This window comes from Erpetoichthys calabaricus, chromosome 11 (genome assembly GCF_900747795.2).
Source record: "Erpetoichthys calabaricus chromosome 11, fErpCal1.3, whole genome shotgun sequence".
Classification (NCBI taxonomy): Eukaryota; Metazoa; Chordata; class Cladistia; order Polypteriformes; family Polypteridae; genus Erpetoichthys; species Erpetoichthys calabaricus.
This window is the reverse complement of record NC_041404.2, coordinates 58,774,897-58,798,706: the sequence shown is the minus strand read 5'-3', so window position 1 is coordinate 58,798,706 and position 23,810 is coordinate 58,774,897. Positions and strand designations below refer to the sequence as shown.

At 40.4% G+C, this 23,810-nt stretch overlaps 1 protein-coding gene across 1 annotated transcript in view; it reads left to right on the top strand.

Annotated features, from left to right (window-relative positions):
- ergic1 (endoplasmic reticulum-golgi intermediate compartment 1) overlaps positions 1-23,810 on the top strand; it is a 180,912-nt gene that overhangs the window by 131,204 nt on the left and 25,898 nt on the right. Inside the window, exon 8 of the mRNA XM_028813127.2 lies at positions 5,722-5,822. Within this exon, the coding sequence (XP_028668960.1) occupies positions 5,722-5,822 (101 nt within the window). The remainder of the gene's footprint in view (positions 1-5,721; positions 5,823-23,810) is intronic.

Genomic DNA, 23,810 nt, shown 5'->3' with positions numbered 1-23,810 from the left:
CTGTATTTATTTAAATTTATGAAAGTCTGAAATAGCGTTAGCTGCCCTAATTCAGGGTGTTCGTAAGAAATGTGATGATTTACTTCATGAGGTAGAAGTAGATAATAAGCGAGAATAGTTGCGTCAGATATTTGAAATTGAAGCACACATCTTAACATTTCAGTGTTTAAAGTCAGGGGTCTCCAAGTCCAGCCCTGGACCGCTACTGTAGGTGCAGGTTTTCATCCTAACCCTTAATTAGTCGTCAGTTTTTGCCAGTCATTAACTTCATTTCCTTTCATTTTAATTGACTCGTTTTTTTTTTTTTAAAGATTCAATCCCCTGAATTGCTTCTTTTGTTCCTTAAACAGCAGACAAACAGAAATGTGAAGCGAAATGAGGCAGCAGATGATCAGCTAAGTTGGTTCCACAAACATCAACCAGTTTCTTAATTAGAAGCAGATTCTTATTATTACCTGTTATTTAATTCCTTGGCTTGTTGGTGTTCCTTTTTTTTTTTTATAATAACACCACCAATGTTTTGTGGACCCGAGCAGATCAACATGAGACCTTCACCTTTCTTTATTTTCACATATTTCGTGATGGACCCCGGGTTGCAGATCATGTTTTGGCTAATTTTGCATAAAACATGGGGGCCTGTGGGTTTGATGGAGGAACATTCTGCTAATTTAAACTGTAAAACCATAGCAATGATGTTGTACTTTGCAGCTTTGGGCTGTGAATATAACTTTAAATTAAAAAGAAACTTCATGATAGAGTATAAAACACATACAAAAAATTACAAATGATCTTTTTCTGAGAAGAAAATAATTATGAATTATCCAGATATTAATGGCAAGTTGCACTTTCAATACAATATAAAGAAAACAGGATTATATTATAATATATTGTTCTCAGGTTTTAAATATAATTTTTAGTTGCATTAAAAAAGAATCTAAAAAAGCAATTTTGCCACCTAGTGGACACAATCTGACGCACACAAAAATATATATCTGTGTATATATATATATATATATATATATATATATATATATATATATATATATATATATATATATATATATATATTCATGGCATTCGTAGTCTGAATCACAATCTGATTGTATGGGTGGTTACCTACCAGGTAACGCTTGTGGTTAGTCAGCAAGTCGGCTAAAATCCACCACGGTGCCCTCTTTCAGTTGCGAGATATATATATATATATATATATATATATATATATATATATATATATATATATATATATATATATATAAATATAAATATAGTCATATGAAAAGGTTTGTGAACCCCTCTCAGCCTGCATAATAATTGACTCTCCTTTCAACAATAAAGATAACAGTGGTATGTCTTTCATTTCCTAGGAACATCTGAGTACTGCGGTGTTTTCCGGACAAAGATTTTTAGTGACGCAGTATTTAGTTGTATGAAATTAAATCAAATGTGAAAAACTGGCTGTGCACAAATGTGGGTCCCCTTGTCATTGTGCTGACTTGAATGCCTGTCACTGCTCAATGCTGATTACTTGGTTGATGAGCTCGTTAAGCCTTGAACTTCATAGACAGGTGTGTCCAGTCATGAGATATAAAGGTATTTAAGGTGGTCAATTACAAGTTGGGCTTCCTTCCCTTTGACTCTCCTCTGATAAGTGACAGCATGGGATCCTCAAAGCAACTCTCCAAAGATCTGAAAACAGAGATTGTTGAGTCTCATGGTTTAGGGGAAGGCTACAAAAAGCCATCTCAGAGGTTTAAACTGTCAGTCAACTGTAAGGAATGGAATCAGGAAATGGAAGGCCACAGGCACAGTTGTTGTTAAACCCAGCAGGTCTGGCAGGCCAAGAAAAATACAAGAGCAGCATATGAGCAGGATTGTGAAAATGGTGACAGACAACCCACAGATCATCTCCAAAGACCTGCAAGAACATCTGGCTGAAGATGGTGTATCTGTACATCGTTCTACAATTCAGCGCAATTTGCACAAAGAACATCTGTATGGCAGGGTGATGAGAAAGAAGCCCTTTCTGCACTCACGCCACAAACAGAGTCACTTGTTGTATGCTTTCTTTTTTTTTTTTTTTTTTTTTTTTTCAAAGCAGGTTTAAAACAACTTTTTTAATGTGAGGATACCACAAAAAACGTCCAAGTATCCAAGTAACATGATTCATATACAATAGAAAACATGTCTACTGTGGACCCGAGTCCTTTAAAGAAGAATTGGAGCAAAAACAATGCTCAAGTATTTAAAAAACAACACTTGTTGTGTGCCAATGCTCATTTAGACAAGCCAGATTCATTTTGGAACAAAGTGCTTTGGACTGATGAGACAAAAATTGAGTTATTTGGTCAGAACAAAAAGCGCTTTGCATGGCAGAAGAACTCCACTGCATTCCAAGAAAAACACCTGCTACCTACTGTCACATTTGGTGGAGGTTCCATCATGCTGTGGGGCTGTGTGGCTAGTTCAGGGACTGGGGCCCTTGTTAAAGTCGAGGGTTGGATAAATTCAACCCAATATCAACAAATTCTTCAGGATAATGTTCAAGCATCAGTCACAAAGTTGAAGTTTCGCTGAGGTTGGATATTCCAACAAGACAATGACCCAAAACACAGTTTGAAATCTACAAAGGCATTCATGCAGAGAAGTACAATGTTCTGGAATGGCCGTCACAGTCCCCTGACTTGAATATCATCGAAAATCTATGGGATGATTTGAAGCAGGCTGTCCATCAAATTGAACTGAACTGGAGAGATTTGGTATGAAGAATGGTGAACAATACCTCCATCCAGAATCAGACACTCATCAAAGGCTATAGGAGGACAGCGTCTAGAGGCTGTTAGATTTGAAAAGGAGGCTCAACTAAGTATTAATGTCATATCTCTGTTGGGGTGCCCACATTTATGCTCCTGTCTAATTTTATTATTATTCACATTGCATATTTTTCCTTTGTCCTACCTACAACCACACGATCATTCAGGAAGTGGACCCTGGAGGCTGAGAATACTCTGAGAGAACTTTTTGGAACTACAGACTGGGATATCCTGCAGGGATCTCATAATGAGAACATTGAGGAAGTTGTTGACTGCACTACTGACTACATCAACTTCTGTATGGACATTGTAGTTCCAGTAAGAACAGTACGCTGCTATGCTAACAACAAGCCATGGATTACAAGTGACATCAAGGGCCTTTTGAATCAGAAGAAAAGGGCTTTTAAAGACGGTGATCAGCATGAGCTCAAGCGTGTGCAGAAGGAACTCCGAGTCCAACTCAGGGCGGCAAAGGAGCAGTACAGGAGAAAGCTGGAGCAGAAGTTGCAGAATAACAGCATGAAGGAAGTGTGGGATGGGATGAAGATCATCACTGGCTGCAGCTCGAAGCGGGGTACCACCTTTGAGAGAGACGTGAAGAGAGCAAACCAAATGAACAACTTTTTTAACAGGTTTGACCACCCTAACCCACTCTCACTCTCACCTCGGAGTACTGCACCCTCCACACATCCTTCTGCTGATACCAGCATAGGAAAAACATCCCCACCCATAATAACAACAGTGCAAGTGAGCAGAGAGCTGAGGAGACTTTGTGCCAGCAAAGCAGCGGGTCCAGATGGAGTATCGCCACGACTGCTGAAGGTCTGTGCATCGGAGCTGGGGGGTCCTCTACAGCGCATCTTCAACCTGAGCCTGGAACAGGGGAGAGTCCCGAGGCTTTGGAAAACATCTTGTATCACCCCAGTCCCAAAGGTATCACGTCCTAGTGAGCTGAATGACTTTCGGCCTGTTGCTCTGACATCACATGTGATGAAGACCATGGAGAGGCTGCTGCTTCACCACCTTAGGCCACAGGTTCAACACGCCCTTGACCCTCTGCAGTTTGCATATCAGGAGAAGGTGGGAGCGGAAGATGCCATCATCTATATGCTACACCGATCCCTCTCTCACTTGGACAGAGGCAGTGGTGCTGTAAGAATTATGTTTCTAGACTTCTCTAGCGCCTTCAACACAATCCAACCTCTGCTCCTTAGGGACAAGCTGACAGAGATGGGATTAGATTCATACCTAGTGGCATGGATCGTGGACTATCTTAAAGACAGACCTCAGTATGTGCGTCTTGGGAACTGCACGTCTGACATTGTGGTCAGCAACACAGGAGTGCCACAAGGGACTGTACTTTCTCCGGTCCTGTTCAGCCTATATACATCGGACTTCCAATACAACTCGGAGTCCTGCCATGTGCAAAAGTTCGCTGATGACACTGCTATCGTGGGCTGTATCAATAATGGGCTGGAGGAGGAGTATAGGGACCTAATCAATGACTTTGTTAAATGGTCCGACTCAAACCACCTACACCTGAACACCAGCAAAACCAAGGAGCTGGTGGTGGATTTTAGGAGGCCCAGACCCCTCATAGACCCAGTGATCATCAAAGGTGACTGTGTGCAGATGGTGCAGACCTATAAATATCTGGGAGTGCAGCTGGATGATAAATTAGACTGGACTGCCAATACTGATGCGCTGTGCAAGAAAGGACAAAGCCGGTTATACTTCCTTAGAAGGCTGGCTTCCTTCAACATCTGCAATAAGATGCTGCAGATGTTCTATCAAACAGTTGTGGCGAGCGCCCTCTTCTACGCAGTGGTGTGCTGGGGAGGCAGCATTAAGAGGAAAGACGCCTCACGCCTGGACAAACTGGTGAGGAAGGCAGGCTCTATTGTTGGCATGGAGCTGGACAGTTTAACATCTGTGGCAGAGCGAAGGGCGCTCAGCAGGCTCCTATCAATTATGGAGAATCCACTGCATCCACTAAATAATGTCATCTCCAGACAGAAGAGCAGCTTCAGCGACAGACTGCTGTCACTGTCCTGCTCCACAGACAGATTGAGGAGATTGTTCCTCCCCCAAACTATGCGACTCTTTAATTCCACCAGGGGGAGTAAACGTTAATATTTAACATTATACATAGTTATTGTCTGTTTTTTTCACCTGTATTATTATCATTCTTTAATTTAATATTATTTATTGTATCAGTATGCTGCTGCTGAAGAATGTGAATTTCCCATCGGGATTAATAAAGTATCTATCTATCTATCTATCTATCTATCTATCTATCTATCTATCTATCTATCTATTTTCTGTTAATCCAATAAACTTAATGACACTGCTGAAATCCTACTGTTTCCATAAGGCATGTCATGTATTAAAAGGAAGTTGCTACTTTGAAAGCTCAGCCAATGAGAAACAAAAATCCAAAGAATTAAGAGGGGTTTCCAAACTTTTTCATATGACTGTATATATATCCAAGTCCCAGCATACCCTCTGGGAATCCATTGTGCCACAGCTGCCCAGGAGAGCTGCCCTCTAGCGTCCCAGAGAAGGTATTGCATTGTTGATGTTCTCTCCTCTGGTCTTCCATGCAGTTGGCATCCCGGCCATCTGTTAATATATATAATATACACGATATACACACACACACACACACACACATATATATGTATATATGTAGAGAGGTGTTTTTTTTAAATTTATTATTATTGAAGTGTCTTATACAAGCTGGACACTGCATAACCAGTGTTATAATATTGATGTAATTTTCTACTAAAATAAATTCATTGTTGCTGGAGTATTGTTTACAGTGTAAAATATTAACAATAGAAAAACCTAAGTTAAGGGGTCGCTTTACTTGGATAACTTCCAATTATTTTTTCTTGTCTCTTTTCTTTAGCTCTGGCATCTCATGATTATATTTTAAAAATAGTTCCTACAGTTTATGAAGACATGGGGGGCAAGCAAAGATTCTCCTATCAATATACTGTTGCAAATAAGGTGGGTGTTTTCCCCTAAAGTGTTATTTACTTTTATGTATAATTTTATATATATAAATGTTCTTTTTTTTTTTTTTTTTTTTTTAAGAAAAGTAACACACATTCAATTGAGCACATCAATTTAAGGAATGACTTAACTTAGTAACTGTGCATATTCTTTGGTATTGTCTGCCGACCGGATTGTCCAACTAGGCTCATTCAAGGGCTGCCGGTGATGAGTTATGAGGAAAGATTAAAACAGCTGAGCCTTTACAGTTTAAGCAAAAGAAGATTAAGAGATGACGTGACTGAAGTGTTTAAAATTATGAAGGGAATTAGTCCTGTGGATCTTTATTTTAAAATGAGTTCATCAAGAACAAGGGGACAGAGTTGGAAACTTAAGGGTAAATTTTGCACAAACATTAGGGCTTTTTCTTTACACAGAGAACCATAGACACTTGAAATAAGCTACCAAGTAGTGTGGTAGACAATTTCGACAACGTTTTTTTTGGAAGAATTAAATGGATAGGACAGGTGACTTTTGTTGGGATGAATGGCCTGTTCTCGTTTAGATTGTTCAAATGTTCTGATGTCATGTCTGAGCCTCTTTTCCTGTCACAGGCTACATCTTTTGCTTGTGTTAATGTTGTTCTTTAGTTTCTAAGATATATATTCAAGTTTTCTTTAGCACTGTGTGCAGCACTGTCCACTAGGTTAGGTTGAGAATTCCATAGTAGTCTGTTTGGGGACTGAACCAGAGCAGTCACCGTTAGTGTATCCTCTCTTGTATGGTCTGCTGATTGCAGCAACATTTTCCTGTTCTTGTCACTACTAAAGATGGCATATGTGGTTGGTGACTGTTTTATATTTTATTGTAGGCATGCATTGATGCGTTATATTTAGTGTAAAGTTAATATGCCACCTAAAGAGGAGTTGAAGCCAAGTCCTGAAAGTTGTTAATAACTATATTTGTATGCCCTTAATATCAGTATTTTAAAATTGATCTCATGCCAGAATCTGAAGATGTGGAGGCAGGCAGTGAGTGTTATGTGGCCTACATGTTTGGCCAGCAGCGTGTTTGTAACTCTTGTGGGTTCTATCAAAAATGAAGATAAGTCTGTATAAGTGTTGAATTGATTCTAAAATTTTGACTTGGGTATCCATACCAGCTTTTGCCCCTCCATACTGGACTACTGGTACCCAAAACAGTTTAGAAGCAAATAGTGGATGCCCCTTCCCCAGTCTAACAGCTGCTTCATTCCTCAAGCCTGTAAACCTGCACATCTCTCTACTCCACCACACATTCGCATGTCTCCTTACAACACCGCATAACATAAATACTTTCCAGAGGTGAGGCTGCTCCTTGAAGTCTCGGTCGTTTATATATGTTTGAAGACGGGTGGGGTGGTACCACTTGGTGATTTGAGATGAAATACATATATTCCAGTTAATCATGGAAAAGCAGAGTGTCCCTTGGAGTTTTGACCGCACAAATAAACAACTGAGCATGAGGTGCTTGAAAACTACCACTTACTACTGGTACTGAAAATACAGAATTGCTGATATCATACCATATTAAAAATTGTGTTTTTTGGTGCATTTTAAGTATCAGTATACCACTGTGACGGTGCGGGTCCTGCTCCATCCTCCATCTTCCCTTTTAAGACCATTGGTAATGTTACCGAATGAGCTGGTCTGATGGGGACAAATCAAACTGAGCAAGAGGATGATGGAAAAAGGTGCAAGTGCTTTTATTAAAAATCATAACCCCCCAAAAAAAAAATCAAAACAGTGTTCATAGAGAAAATGCAATGCTCCAAAATGTCCATAAATAAATAATCCATAAAATCAGGTAAAAATCTGAAATGTTTAAAACAAGGCTAAAATGAAAATTAAAACCTGCAGCTGTCATTGGGGCCACACCAGCCAAGCACAGCTCCTTTCCAGTCTCTCCAGCTCACCTAAGGTTTTCTCAGCTGATGAGACTTCAGCCACCACAGGCCTCACACTACCGACCCCCGTCTAGGTTACCTCTGCCGGCGTCTGCCAGACCGCTCAGGTCGGTCGTCTTCCCATCTTCCTTCTCGCACACTTAGCTATCCCTCAGATCCCTAGGGGGAGGACTCCACCTCGATCGAACCAACTCCTCCCATTCAGTGGGTGCGAGCCGTCCCTTGAGCGCCAATCCTTTGCTCTACATGGGACATCCGAACACACTGACCTCTCTCTTTAAGCTGGCTGGCTTGCTTGTCCACTCTCACTGCCCCAGTGCCGCACTCTCACCCTCCAAGCCTTTCTTCCCTTTTTTTCTTCCAATCTACTGTGCCTGTGCGTACTTATACAGTTCTGTGGGCACAGCGCCTCAATCACGCCCCGCAGGAAGCCGATTAAGCAATTGAGAATGATCGTACCCTCACGAGCAGGTGCGACTCACCCCAATTACCTCATCAACTCCCCACAGGTGCACGATCGCGCCCACGGAGACTGACACGGCCAAATGGATTATTTAAAAACTGGCCATTCATTCAGAGTCGCGGACCCACTACACCACAACCACACAGCCCTGATCTACATACAAATGGTGTACCTTATATTTGTTATAGGGCCATCACCTTCAAGTGTATGGAGTGTAGTGAAATCTTTACTTGCATGTGCTAATCAACCTGCAAACACAAATGTGCCACTTTCTAGCAGAATGATTAGTGAGTGCATCTACCTTACCTCATACATCTCTGTCTTCCTTACCTGAAGAGTCTCCAAATATATTTGTTCAAACCTAGCAGCAAAAAATTATATACAACCTGAATTCCAAAAAATCCTGGAAAATATGGGAAATGCTAATAAAAACAAACTGGAATTATTTGTAAATTCATTTTGACTTGCATTCAAACCAAAAAAGTGCAAAGACAAGGTGTTTTATGTTTGACCTAATCAAATGCATTGTTTTTTTTTTTTTTTAAATACGGGGGGTCCTCGGGTTACGACACAGTTCTGTTCCTACAACAGTGATGTAACCCAAATTTTGGTGTAAGTTGAAACACACCTTAGCCTAAGTCACTTACCTATCCTAACACATTTGCAAAATCATAATCTAGAACACTGCGGTGGGTTGGCACCCTGCCCAGGATTGGTTCCTGCCTTGTGCCCTGTGTTGGCTGGGATTGGCTCCAGCGGACCCCCGTGACCCTGTGTTCGGATTCAGCGGGTTGGAGAATGGATGGATGGATGGATAATCTAGAACACAAAAACACAACTAAGCCACAGGAAAAGGAAAATGACATAAATATACTGTACTGTACAGTGTAATATAACAGAAAAAAATGACAAAAAAATTTGATCTGATCTCTTTATAATGTCTAATTTCACTTCCATCATGATGGCTTTCCTCTTCTTCAAAGCACTGCCCTCACTCATACTCTGACTTTCATTTACAGTGGGTACGGAAAGTATTCAGACCCCCTTCAATTTTTCACTCTTTGACATATTGCAGCCATTTGCTAAAATCATTTAAATTAATTTTTTCCCTCATTAATGTACACACAGCACCCCATATTGACAGACAAAAAAAAGAATTTTTGAAATTGTTGCAGATTTATTAAAAAAGAAAAACTGAAATATCACATGGTCCTAAGTATTCAGAGACAACCAGGCACTGCTCATCACTTGTCCAATACAGTCCCCACAGTGAAGCATGGCGGTGGCAGCATCATGCTGTGGGGGTGTTTTTCAGCTGCAGGGACAGGACGACTGGTTGCAATCGAGGGAAAGATGAATGCGGCCAAGTACAGGGATATCCTGGACAAAAACCTTCTCCAGAGTGCTAAGGACCTCAGACTGGGCCGAAGGTTTACCTTCCAACAAGACAATGACCCTAATCACACAGCTAAAATAACAAAGGAGTGGCTTCACAACAACTCTGTGACTGTTCTTGAATGGCCCAGCCAGAGCCCTGACTTAAACCCAATTGAGCATCTCTGGAGAGACCTAAAAATGGCTGTCCACCAACGTTTACCATTCAACCTGACAGAACTGGAGAGGATCTGCAAGGAGGAATGGCAGAGGATCCCCAAATCCAGGTGTGAAAAACTTGTTGCATCTTTCCCAAGAAGACTCATGGCTGTATTAGCTCAAAAGGGTGCTTCTACTAAATACTGAGCAAAGGGTCTGAATACTTAGGACCATGTGATAGTTCAATTTTTCTTTTTTAATAAATCTGCAACAATTTCAAAAATTCTTTTTTTGTCTGTCAATATGGGGTGCTGTGTGTACATTAATGAGGGAAAAAATTAATTTAAATGATTTTAGCAAATGGCTGCAATATGACAAAGAGTGAAAAATTGAAGGGGGTCTGAATACTTTCCATACCCACTGTAGGAGCCATGATAAGGGCCACAAAGTCGCCAAACAAAGCCACACAAACAGAACACTTCCTCCACATGCAACAAAACCAGTTTGCCAACTCCCTCACTCATACGCCACGTTACTGCGTATTCTTCCGCTGCGCGCAACTAAACTGGTTTGCCCACATAGTCTGTATGTATGACGCTAACGGCGTAAGCTGAAACACTCATGTCTCCATTTTTTTAAGTTTTATGGGAGTGAGTGTTGTAAACTCGAAACGTTGTATGTCGAGACGTTGTAACCCGAGGACTCCCTGTATATACATTTATGGCCCTAGTGTGTCGTGGGTGGGTGTGTGTGGTTAGTGTGTTCGCCTGAAGATGGTCTGGTGCCCTATCCAGGGTTTGTTCCTGCCTTGTGCTACCTGGGATAGGCTCCAGCACCCCCCGCTGCCCTGTTCAAGACTAAGCGGTTTAGAAAATGACTGAAGACGACAATTATTCTGAAGTTAATGCCTGCATCATGTTCCAAAAAAGTTGAGACAGGCGTAACGTAGAGCAAATGACAAGTTGAAATAACAAGGTGACATGAAACTGGAGCCTTCAAGAGCAAGGATGGGTCTAGGCTTGCTACTTTGCCAACAAATACATCAGAGAACAATCCAGCACTTTGACAACAACATTCCTCAAATACATATCTGTAGGATTTTGGGCATTTCACCTTCTATAGTGCACAGTGTACTTAAATGATTGAAGGAATCTGGTCAGATCTCAGTGCATAAAGGGCAAGGCCAAATACCACTTCCAAAAGCATGTAATTTCTGATCCCTCAGACGTCAAGGTCTTAAAAATCATCATGTGTCAGTAATGTGTATCATGGCATGGGCTTGGATATACTTCAGTATATATATATGTCAGTCAACTCCATTTGCTCACGGCACCTACAAATACAAGTTGTGGATTTATTATGCTAAAGCAGAAGCCATACCTCAACACTGTCCTGAAGCACCACTGACTTCTCTGGCCTAGGTCTCATCTGTGGTGGAAAGTAGCACGGTGGAATTGTATTTTGTGGTCTAAAGAGTCAACCATTCAAATAGTTTTTTTGAAAAAAAAAAACAACCACCCTTTTCTGTGGGCTAAAGAGGGGGAGAAGAGGTAATGAATGATTTCTACAGAGTCTGTACTGTTCTTTAAGTGAGTTAAAGAAGTCCAGTGTGGCATAGATAGTAATTAGGTTTTCCTATTGGTCTCTTTTTCAAAAATACAGAGGACAGGGAGCAGTCAGAGAGAATGGTGTACACCATTTCTAAAATCCTTGGCTGTCACAAAGACGTTATTAGCTTATCTGACCTTCTCCACACTATTCACTGACCCTCTCCACACTATTCACTGTCTGTTTGCTCTTTTTCTATCTGGCCGTTCAAGACCAAGAGTGGCAGACTTCATACAGGTACTTGTTTACACAGCAGATTGTGGGCTGTTTTAAAAAACAGGTAACGACTTTTCTATTTAGGAAAGCATATTAACAAGAATGCTATAATTATTGTTGTTTTATCTCTGTTTTTATCTTGCCTTGCCTTTGTTTAATCTTTTATGTTGCACTTTGAGATTTACTGCTAATGTAAAGTGCCCCTATAAATAAAATGCATTATTATTATTATATTATAAATTGGCCACTCCAATCACGCTCCTGTGTCAGTGTGTGTATGAGCTGGACTTGTGATGGACTGGCGCCCTCTCCAGGACCGCTTGCCGTTTTGCTCCAATTATTGCCAGGATAGGCTCTGCCCTCCTGCAATCCTGTATTTGCAGTAAGCAGTTTGGAGAATTATATGGTGTGATATACAGTATTCTCTGATGGTTGTTGTGCTTATCCATATTTTATAGTTGTTTTTATTTCCTTTTTTGCCTTGAGTCACATGTTTTGTGGTGGAGTTCCTCTTTCTTTTGTCATTTGTATTTGTGTACCATGAATATCCAAACTGAAGTTCAGTACAAAGTCTAACTTTTTGAAATATTTATGTAGTGTTATACAGTGATCCTGCTATATCGCGATTCAGCTATCACGCCCCCACTATATTGCAGAAAAATTCAATAAGTACATCCTACCTGTAGTGTACTTTGCAGCCAGTTCATAACAAATCATACGGTTTTCAGCAGTCACTACAGTAGACAAAGAGTTTTGCATTAAAGTACCCAGATGATTTCTTACAAGGCCCGTTACTGGCTGAAAGAGGAGACTCAACCAAGCTCTGATTGGCTGCTGCTAGCGTGGTGTAATCTTGCAAGAACAGCAAGCGTGGATCCCTGACACATCTCAGTTCTCTGTGTATCGCGTACCTTGCTTGTGGTCCGATTGTTGTGAGTAAACTTTTCGTTTTGTTTTAAGCCCTATGATGGCTCCCAAGCATCCTGCATCTTCTAAGAAGGGAAGGAAAGCGTTACACGGACGTCGCTCGCCATTACGGCTTGAATGAATCGACGGTACATCATGTTATTATTATTATTATGTTACTCATATCATTAGCCCGACATCCACATATCATATGTGTTTACAAAGTGTGTTTTAATAAGTTTACATATGTTTAAAGCGTGTGGGAGGGGTATTTTAAGGCTTAAACTATAAAAAGATGTTTATTTATATGGTCTTTCTATATCATGGATTTTCACCTATCGCTGATCGGTCTGGAACGTAACTTTCGCGATAGGCAGGGGATCACTGTATTGCTTTTTTCACATGGGTGATAGAGGTGTTTGATAACTTTGTTCCTTGGAAAAAAAAAATAATGATGTAGAAACTGTACTGGGTTTTCACTTATAATTTATTTATTTATTTATTTATTCATTTTATTGTAATCATTCCATACAAATAGATCAATTTATAACAAAAAAAAAATTGAACACAAATCAAACCCCACCCCTGAGAAGGAGAGCTTAGCCAAAGGAGAATTGCTTAGGGCTTTTTAATAAGGCAACAATAAACAGAAGAAAGGAAGAAATATATATAGGTAAATAAAAAAATGGAGAAGGGAATTAAATGCGGTAATAGTTATATCTCTTATTCTAAAATAATATTGATTAGATCCTGCCAGGTTTTTAAAAAATTTTGTACCAAAATTTTTTCCAATTTCAAATAATATAAAACATCGGTTTCCCACGGACTTATCAGAGGAGAGTTAGGATTCTTCCAATTTAACAGAATAAGTCTGCGTGCCAAAAGTGTAGTGAATGCAATCACCGTTTGCTTGTCCTTCTCCACTTCAAGTCCATCTGGAAGAACACCGAACACAGCTGTTAATGGGTTAGGAGGGATTGTGACCCCAAGGCTGTCTGAAAGGCACTTAAAAATTTTGGTCCAAAATGATGTTAGTTTGGTGCAGGCCCAGAACATGTGACCCAGTGAGGCAGGAGCTTGGTTGCAGCGTTCGCAGGTTGGATCTTGCCCTGGAAACATTTTGGACAGTTTTAAGCGAGACAGATGAGCTCGATATATAATTTTTAGTTGAATAATTCTATGCTTTGCGCATATTACATTTTAACTAAATATCCATGTCCGTAGTTAACAACCATCTCAAATTTACTCCTAGCAATTCACTAAACGTTTGTCTAGGATAAAAATTTGTCCTGTCATAGTGTAGGTCATGAGCAGTAGTTATGAAGCATCCTACACCTCCTACCTTCATGTTTGAGAATGAACAGAGTCACGATTTTATGGTGCCCCAAGCCTCAAAATGGCACTCATGAACGTTAAAAGTTTCAACACAAATATAAAAGTAATAATAAGAAGAAGAGTAATAATCAAAATATTAGTAGGAGAAGAAGAAGAAGGATGAAAACATACACTACAAGTCAAATGTTTTAGAACACCCTCATTTTTCCTGATTTTATTAAAATTTAAACATTCCAAGTCCAGTAATCAACCTGAAATGGTACAAAGGTAAGTGGTAAACTGCAAGTAGTTTATAAAAAAAAAAAAAAAAAAAAGTTTAGGTTACCAAATGTGATTTTCAGAGTAATACAATGATGCCATTTCACAGAACAAGTAATGTGGCTGATTTATATTTCTGCATTGAGCCCGTGCCATAACCTACATAGCTTGACAAACACCTCCTCAAAAATGTGACTGCACTTTTCGTTGACATAGGCCCTACACAGATCCCTACAACTCTGATTGGGCAAATCATTTGCTTTTCTGCCAATTAGCAATCAGATATGTGCCTGCAACACAGTGTGTTACAGAAGTATACAGACAGTGTTGGCTTGTCGCAGAAGTATACATAAGCCTTACAGGGTTAACAACATATAGCTTTTCTGCAGCAATGGAAGTTAATTAAGTCATGAAAGTTGATGCAAACAGTTTCTTCAGGTATCCCAACTTTTGTTAATTACTTACAAAACCTTCTGTCTGAAAAAAGCAGTAACAGAACAAACAGTGTTGCTACACCCTCCGAAGCATTCACTGTATTTGAACAATACTGCTGTGTACATTGTTTCCATGAAAGCAAGGAAAAAGTAGTTAACAAAGGAAGAGAGGCAGACCAGTATATCCCTTAAAAGTACAAAGAAAGCCAAAATGTCAAGCAGGTACAGTGTCCTACACCTTTAAAAGGGACATGGAAACTGACAGGAACAGGTCTAGCAGACCCAAAGCCGCAAGTTTCTGAGAGTCAACAGCTTCCATGATAGACACCTTTGTTAACTGCTTTATTCTTCCCATTATGATAGCAATGTACAGTGCAATAGAATACTTCAGATGGTGTAGCAACACAGTTTGTTCTAGCCCTGCTTTTATACAGAGGTTTATAAGTAATCAACATGAAGCTGTAGGAATTGTCTGCATCGGCTTCCATTGCTGCAGAAATTCTGTAAGTTGTTAACCCAATTCTACTTCTCTGAAGATGACATTTTTGTGTAACTGAAATGTATCATTTCTTTAGTTTTTGTTTGCTTAAACTTTTTTTTTTCTTACCTCTAGCAGGTTTACTGTTACCTTTATACCATTTCAGATTGTTCACTGTACTTGAAATGCTTGCATTTTAATAAGACCTGGAAAAATGGGGGTGTTTTAAAACTTTTGACCAGTAGTGTAATAAGGTAGGACGTTGCACTAAGCAGCATGAAATTGTTGCCAGTTCATAACAACACCGAGAATAACACTGTAACAAGCACCATGATTGTAAGGCCGACACACACACAGAATTAGAGTAAAGAATGATAACAAACACATTTATTTAACAATGAATGATACATAGTTGTACTTTCAAAGAATCACCCCCCCCTTCCCCCTGAAACAATATATTTGATCTCTTTTCGCTGTTCCATTATTTTACCGAGTAATAAATTCCGTTTGTTTGTGCTAATGTGATCTTTACTATCCATTTTTTGAGACATTTGAATTTTCCAAGCCCAAGATTTAAAATGAGATGCAAAGATGACGCATAGAGTGCAGTGTGGATGGAACAATTGGAAGAAGGTGTCGGGAGTATTGTGTGACTGAAGTATTAAGGTGAAGGTTAATGGTTAGGTTTTTAAGACTGCGCTAAGACCGGCAATGATGTATTGAGCTGAGACATGGGCAGGAAAGGGAGCACAGAAGAAGAATTTGGATGCAGCAGAAATAAGAATGTTGAAATGGATGTCAGGAGTTACAAAAAAGTACAGAATTAGACCACCAGAGGTACAACACAAGTGGGAGAGATATCTAAGAAAGGATAGAAAATTATATTGAAGTATTATGGACATGTGATGAGGAGAGACAAGGAATATGTGGGCAAAAGAATGATGGGAATGGAAGTTCAGGGGAAGAGAAAGTGGAGGAGGCCAAAGGGCAGGTGGATGGATAAATTAAAAGATCACCTGAATGAAAAGGATCTGAGTGGAGAGGAGGTGCAGGACTGAACTGTATGGTGAAGATTGATCAAGCACATTGACCCCGCATAGAAGTGGGAAAAGATGGAGAGGAAGAAGAAGAGTGTGGTATAGCAGGTCCACAGCTCAAATTGAAAAGGCCAGTTTTAAATAGATAATACACCTTAAAGAGGGGGCGTAGTACTGTGACCGGAGCAGTTCCTGGGCCCATCCATGATTGAAGCTGGGAGCTGCTAATCGCCACACCTGATCCACATCCCCGTAATATATAGTACAAGCGCAAAAGGCAGAAAGGGGAGGAGTGAGAAAAAAGAAAAGAATGGGAACGGAGGTTAAAGGAGAAGAAGGCGGCAGAAAGGAGAAAGCAAGCGAGTGGGAGCACGAGCAAGAGCAGGCTTGTTGAAGCTTGAATGCAGCATGTAGGAGAACCCCAGAGGAGTGTTTGGCCAACTCTCGTGGGGGCAGATTGAAGCGCTTGCTCCAGCTGAGCAGTTTTGAGGAGCTGGAGTGACCGGCAGAGGAGATGACGTACTGTTGGAGGGAATGGCAGTCGAGGAGGCTTTGGGCGTGTTGAGCCCCAGCGTGAGCGCCCTGGCCGCTGGGGAGGGAACCCAAGTCTCGGTCAGGCTGTAGCCTTACGTAGCTGGGGATCGTAAGGCTACCGGACCAGTATAGGAAGGAGCTGCATTTGCTGGTAGGACGACTCCCCTGTTGCGGAGCCTGTAGGGGAGAAGCAGGGGAGCTGCCAGTAGAAAGAAGAAAGCACCGGAGTTTTAAACTTGTTTTAAAAAGGATTTATTTATTGGATTTTAACCTCCACATTTCACTTGTTTTATTTAAGAACTATTTGAGACACTGCACTTATTTATTTGGACACTGTTTTTGGTTTTGTTTTTAAATGAAAGCACTCTGCCCTTTTTTCATCATCCCCTTGCTTCGTTGTTGATGTCTTCACTGTCTAGCTCATCAGTGACATTACCGACGGTGTCGGGTTCGAGAGTTCCCCAGAAGCCAGATGGAAGCATGGAGCAGAACCCGCATCGTCACAAAGACACTCTTCAGAGTATGAAGTTGTGTTGTTTTTTTTCTCTTTTCATTTTCTTTTTAATCAGTTGCTTCTATGCATCATGACATTTGTTAATGGAGAATAAATGCAATCACATTTCTTCATCATAAACGAAGCTCAACAGGTTAACTTGGTCTGTTGACAAAGGGTAGACACTAGTGTTGTGTGATGCACCGTTACTGAAAAAGTATCAAAAAATCCAATTTTGGAAAGGATACCATACCAGTATTTAGTTAATTTTGTCACTACAAGTAAATGATAGTTTTCAAGCACCTCAGTTATTTATAATTTGTCTTAATTTTGTATTATTACATCTTGCTCAACTGACCTAGGGGCGTCCCCCGTCCACTCTTCAGTGTCTGTATTAATTCAGATGTACTGGAGACTCCAAGAGAAACCCTACCCATTTCCCCCACCACTTTTCCCATCTCATTGTATTTATTTGCCAAATGCAGCAAGGCAGGGAGGCTGCTGTGGGACTCTTATTTCCTTCAGTTCCGATACTGTGTGTAAAAAGCTGGTATTGATATTAAAGTCACAATTTTAGTTCCAATCCAAAACAACAATTTATTTCTTATATAGCCCAAAATCACTCAAGGAATGCCTGAATGGGCTTTATCATGCCCTGTTTTTTGACAGCCCCCCACCCTGTTGACTCTCTAAGAAGACAAGAAAAATCGCAAATAAAATGGAAGAAATCCAGGTAGGTTAGGTGTGCAGTTGTGTCAACAATGAGGTAACTACAACACACAAAGCAGAACGCAAGTAATCCTGTCATGGCCTCAGAAATGCAACACAACAGTATGAACAACTTTGTTCTTGCACAGCACTCATCATCACATACAGGTGCTGAGCACCACTATAACTCCCAAGATAAAGTGCACGAATAGAAATCACTCACTAAATACAAAACTATCACATATGAGGATACAGATTTGTTCATGTACATCAAAACAAAGTAGAAACTAATTAACATAAAAGAAAAACAACCACATCTGTCCATCTGCTCATTGTAGAACCACGGCCAGCTTATAGAAAAGGAGTCAGACAAGCCAGACACACTCAGAGTCCTCTAAACCTTTTTTCCCCTGAGAGCTACTTTTACAAAATGAAAATGGCCGAGAGCTCCTCATGCTTCATCCATCCATTCATTATCCAACCCACTATATCCTAACTACAGGGTCACGGGGGGTCTGCTGGAGCCAATCCCAGCCAACACAGGGTGCAAGGCAGGAAACAAACCCCGGGTAGGGCGCCAGCGGTGCTCAAGTTTTCTAACATTTATTCTCATCGCTTATTTCAACCCTAACAAACTGAATATGCTTGTTTTGCCTGAACATTTACAAAATGTTGGTGTCCATAACTCACATTTTGCATTAAAACATCAGAAAAAAAATATGCATTTTGTACGTCTGTATGCATTTTCTAGTGTCTCTCACACTATTGAATTAAAACATGAATGTTGTCAAAAAAAAAACACAATGCAGTTCCAAATATACAGATATGACTTATTCATTTGTCATTGTGTTCCATGTCACTGTTTCACTTCACAAGAGTATTCACAGGTCCAGTTGCATGTGTGATGTGTTTTTAGTTAGTGAGATGACTGGCACTGCATGGAGTCAACAAGAGAGGCAGGTGTATGGTGGAGTGGTGCCCCTCAGGTTCACTCTTCTGGAGTCATTTCAATGTTCGTCTGTCAGTCGTGTTCTGAACTTTGATTTCATGACATTCATGTCAGACTCACAGAGGTATGGAGACCCAAACAAAGCAGACATTTTCAGAGCTGCTTGGTGAAGATTCTTTTAGTTATCTGGCTCTACTAAACTCCAGAAATTCTGAGAATGCTGTTGAGACTTGAACTGCACATTATTTTAAAGGTTTACTAATATATAATATATAAAATCCAATGTCTGTCTGTCCGCTTTTCACGAGAGAACTACTTAACGGATTTAGATCAGGTTTTTTTCTATAATTTGCTTGAACATTCCGGATGATTTTGCGACTTCTCTCATTTTGCTATGTATCAGAGTTCGCTTGCGGTGACGATTTATTAGCGTTTATCCAAGAAACACACTGCGGGCCAAGGGAAGTGAGGCGGGGCCTTCCTCACTCACTCGCCAGCTTCGGGGCGCGTGCCTTAACTCCGCTTAGCTAGCGAACGAGAGAACAATTGAATTCAACTTTGTTTGATATTTAAAATCAAGTGTTACTTAGGTCTTGATGAGTTTGAGTCCGGATATTCTCTTAAGTGTCTGCTACATTGAAAAGATAGATTGCAGTTCAGATTGTGGATCGTGATTTTGTGTTAAAAGGATTGTGATATGATTTTTGGAAAGATCACTCACTCCTAATATGACTAATCAAGTTTTCAAAGTTATGTAGGATTCATTAACCCTTTGGCGAGCTACTTGGAAAGGGGTTGCGAGCTACCGTTAGCTTGCGAGCGACATGTTGGAGACCCCTGCTCTAAGATAATCATTTGAAAATCCTCTTTGATCAAGCAAGCCATGCCCTAATTTAAAACTGAAAGCTCATGGGCATCTTGAGAAAAACACAGGCTTGTGGTTAGTAACAGTACTGGAATGACAGATATGCACACTTAAATTGAACCATAAGGGTGTAATTTAGACATTCTTTTATGTTTGTGCTCTTTCATAAAGGTCTCTGCCAGAGTATTTTCCATGCCTATTAAATGAAGTGTTGTGAGTGAATAGACAAGTCAAAAATGAGAAACAAAAGTCACATTACTCACAAGTGTCTGTCATCAATAGAAACATTCTCACACAAATAATATAAAAGTCATCCTCCACTATAGCATCCTATGACTAGAACTGCTAAAATACACAGTGGCGTAGTCAGGAAACCATGTCTGTGGAATGTGCTGTGGAACTGTGTGTACAGCCAAAACCCATCACACAAAGGCATGTGGATCTCTCCAAGAAAAGATAATGAAATCCAGAATCTAGTCGCTACATGTCTGCCTCATAAATGCTTTGCACCTGAGAGCATGCTGACGCACACTTCTGCTTGGAGTGATTTCTCTTAGATTAAGGAGTGTGACCTCATCTTTTTTGCTCATAGGCGTATAATCAAAAAGGAATGTAAAGAAAAATTGTTTTCTTTGTGACCATGTTGTTTTATGTATAGAAATTGGGAGGTTTTGGCAGCGTTCCAATTTCTAGCACTGTAAACATTAATCTTTCTGAAATGTTTTGGTTATTAACGTGTTTAGCTAACTCCTTCAAACAAATGCTTACTTTGTCCTACAGCTATAAGATCAGTAAACACTACATACGGTGCCCTACATAATATTTGGTACAAAAACACATTTTTTCAGTCCTTTTTCCCAAACTGTAATCTGGCCGTCCTGTTTTTGTGGCTAACTAGTGGTTCGGATCTTGCAGTTTCTATTCATGAAGTCTTCTGCGGATAGTTGTCTCTGACACCTCCACCTCTGTCTCCTGAAGACTGTATCTTAATTGTCAGACAGGCATTTAGGGTTTTTTCTTTCCCATAGTGAAGATTCTTCTACCATCAGCAGTGGAGGTTTTCCATGGCCTATTATGAGCTCGCCAGTGCATTCTTTCTTCTTCATGATATTCCATACAGTTCATGTAGGTCACCCTAAGGTTATAATGATGTCTCAAATGGATTGATTATTTGATTTTTCAGCCTCACAATGGCTCCTTTGACTTTCATGGGTACAGCTCTGGTTCTCATGTTGAACAATGGCAATTACAGACCCCAAAGGGTAGAAGCAAGCCAAGGTATCTAATAAAGAAATGAAACTCACCTGAGAAATCACAAACACCTGTGACACCAATTTGTACCAAACATTAGGGTTCCCTGAAATGGGGAGGGGGTCATGTAGACAAAGTGTTGTGTGACCAAAATGTATACAAATCCCCTGAAATGAAGGTCTGCCATGTGTACATTAATCACGATGTCTGTATTCATTTATAAATTTAAACTGTGGAACAGAGTAAATCAGGGAACAATATGTCTTTGCACCAAACATTATGGAAGACAACGTATACAAGTTAAGGACATATATATATTTTTTTAATGGATACTGTATGTATGCAAGGAAAGTATTGTGATGGGGTCAAAATTTCAACTGATTGGATTTAAATGGTTTAGGCAGTTTATCCACTTGCAATGTCTGTGTACTAGAGCATATAAAAACAGTAACTCAAAAATCACTTGACCCAAGTGGAACTCCGCACCGTTACTAGTGTTTTAAATGCTAGAAGCTTTTAGATGTTGAACAGAATTGTTGCAGTAGATCTATAATACATATACTGTATAAGATATGTACAGTTGATTCAGAAAGTATTTAGACCCCTTTGTTCATGCTGAGCTTTTCAGTTGCTTATGTAAAGTTGGAAATTAGACAGAGTTGCATGGATATGTGGTGCCTTGTGGCCTGTAGGGGGCGCAACTGAGCTCCAAACTCCAGACACAACTTCACAGACAAGTCCCAGGTTCAAGATAAAGTTTTTTTTTTTGTTAAAAATACCTGAAACAGGGTCCATCTCTTTTCAAAATATAGAAGAATGATTTTCTCCTCATTTACTTTACTTCTCCTCACACCTCCCAGGTGAGCTTTGCCTGACTCCGACTCGCCTGGGGGACAGTCTGGAGTGGGTTTCTACCTCAACCTGAGAGTACTTACAGTGCAACAAGATTGCCACCTGGAAGAACCTAAGGACCTAAGCAGGGCTGCCAACCAGATCTTCCACTCCCGTGCAGCCCTGTGGGAGTCCAAATGGGAGCCATAATTCATTCATCTATACTAATAAAAGGCAAATCCCTCACTGACTCACTTACTCACTCACTCACTCACTCATCACTAATTCTCCAACTTCCCGTGTAGGTGAAAGGCTGAAATTTGGCAGGCTCATTCCTTACAGCTTACTTACAAAAGTTAGGCAGGTTTCATTTCGAAATTCAAAGCGTAACGGTCATAACTGGAACCTCTTTTTTTGTCTATATACAGTAATGGACTGCAGCTCGCTGGCCGTGGGAAGCGGGGTTTGCGTATCGCGTCATCACGCCTCACACGTAATCACGTGAACTGACTGTGAAGGAGAAAGGACGGCCTTATATGGTGTTCGTTTATAAAATAGCGGACAGGCTGTGTAAAGGCAGCTTCACAAAAAAACATCCTTAACAAATTGTTATTGGTATATTTTTCCTCAATTTAAAAAGGTTTTCTTTTCTTCTTAATTAAAATTTAAAAGCAATACTTCACCGCTGCGAAGCCCCTCTAGCGCTGACGTCCGAGGTTCGATTCCCGTAAGCGAGTGCAGTGAGTGTGTACGCCTGATGAGCCAAGAATTAGGGCGAAACACGTGTCGCGTACTCTTTGCATTATTTGACAGTAAACTATTTTCAACCATTCTATGATCGGCTTCTCACAACTGAGGGCACCGTTGCTGATGTTAGCTGACTTGCTGGCCAACCATAAGCGTTACCTGGTAGGTAACCACCCATACAATCAGATTGTGGTGTATACAGTGGTGTGAAAAACTATTTGCCCCCTTCCTGATTTCTTATTCTTTTGCATGTTTGTCACACAAAATGTTTCTGATCATCAAACACATTTAACCATTAGTCAAATATAACACAAGTAAACACAAAATGCAGTTTTTAAATGATGGTTTTTATTATTTAGGGAGAAAAAAAATCCAAACCTACATGGCCCTGTGTGAAAAAGTAATTGCCCCCTTGTTAAAAAATAACCTAACTGTGGTGTATCACACCTGAGTTCAATTTCCGTAGCCACCCCCAGGCCTGATTACTGCCACACCTGTTTCAATCAAGAAATCACTTAAATAGGAGCTGCCTGACACAGAGAAGTAGACCAAAAGCACCTCAAAAGCTAGACATCATGCCAAGATCCAAAGAAATTCAGGAACAAATGAGAACAGAAGTAATTGAGATCTATCAGTCTGGTAAAGGTTATAAAGCCATTTCTAAAGCTTTGGACTCCAGCGAACCACAGTGAGAGCCATTATCCACAAATGGCAAAAACATGGAACAGTGGTGAACCTTCCCAGGAGTGGCCGGCCGACCAAAATTACCACAAGAGTGCAGAGACGACTCATCCGAGAGGTCACAAAAGACCCCAGGACAACGTCTAAAGAACTGCAGGCCTCACTTGCCTCAATTAAGGTCAGTGTTCACGACTCCACCATAAGAAAGAGACTGGGCAAAAACGGCCTGCATGGCAGATTTCCAAGACGCAAACCACTGTTAAGCAAAAAGAACATTAGGGCTCGTCTCAGTTTTGCTAAGAAACATCTCAATGATTGCCAAGACTTTTGGGAAAATACCTTGTGGACTGATGAGACAAAAGTTGAACTTTTTGGAAGGCAAATGTCCCGTTACATCTGGCGTAAAAGGAACACAGCATTTCAGAAAAAGAACATCATACCAACAGTAAAATATGGTGGTGGTAGTGTGATGGTCTGGGGTTGTTTTGCTGCTTCAGGACCTGGAAGGCTTGCTGTGATAGATGGAACCATGAATTCTACTGTCTACCAAAAAATCCTGAAGGAGAATGTCCGGCCATCTGTTTGTCAACTCAAGCTGAAGCGATCTTGGGTGCTGCAACAGGACAATGACCCAAAACACACCAGCAAATCCACCTCTGAATGGCTGAAGAAAAACAAACTGAAGACTTTGGAGTGGCCTAGTCAAAGTCCTGACCTGAATCCAATTGAGA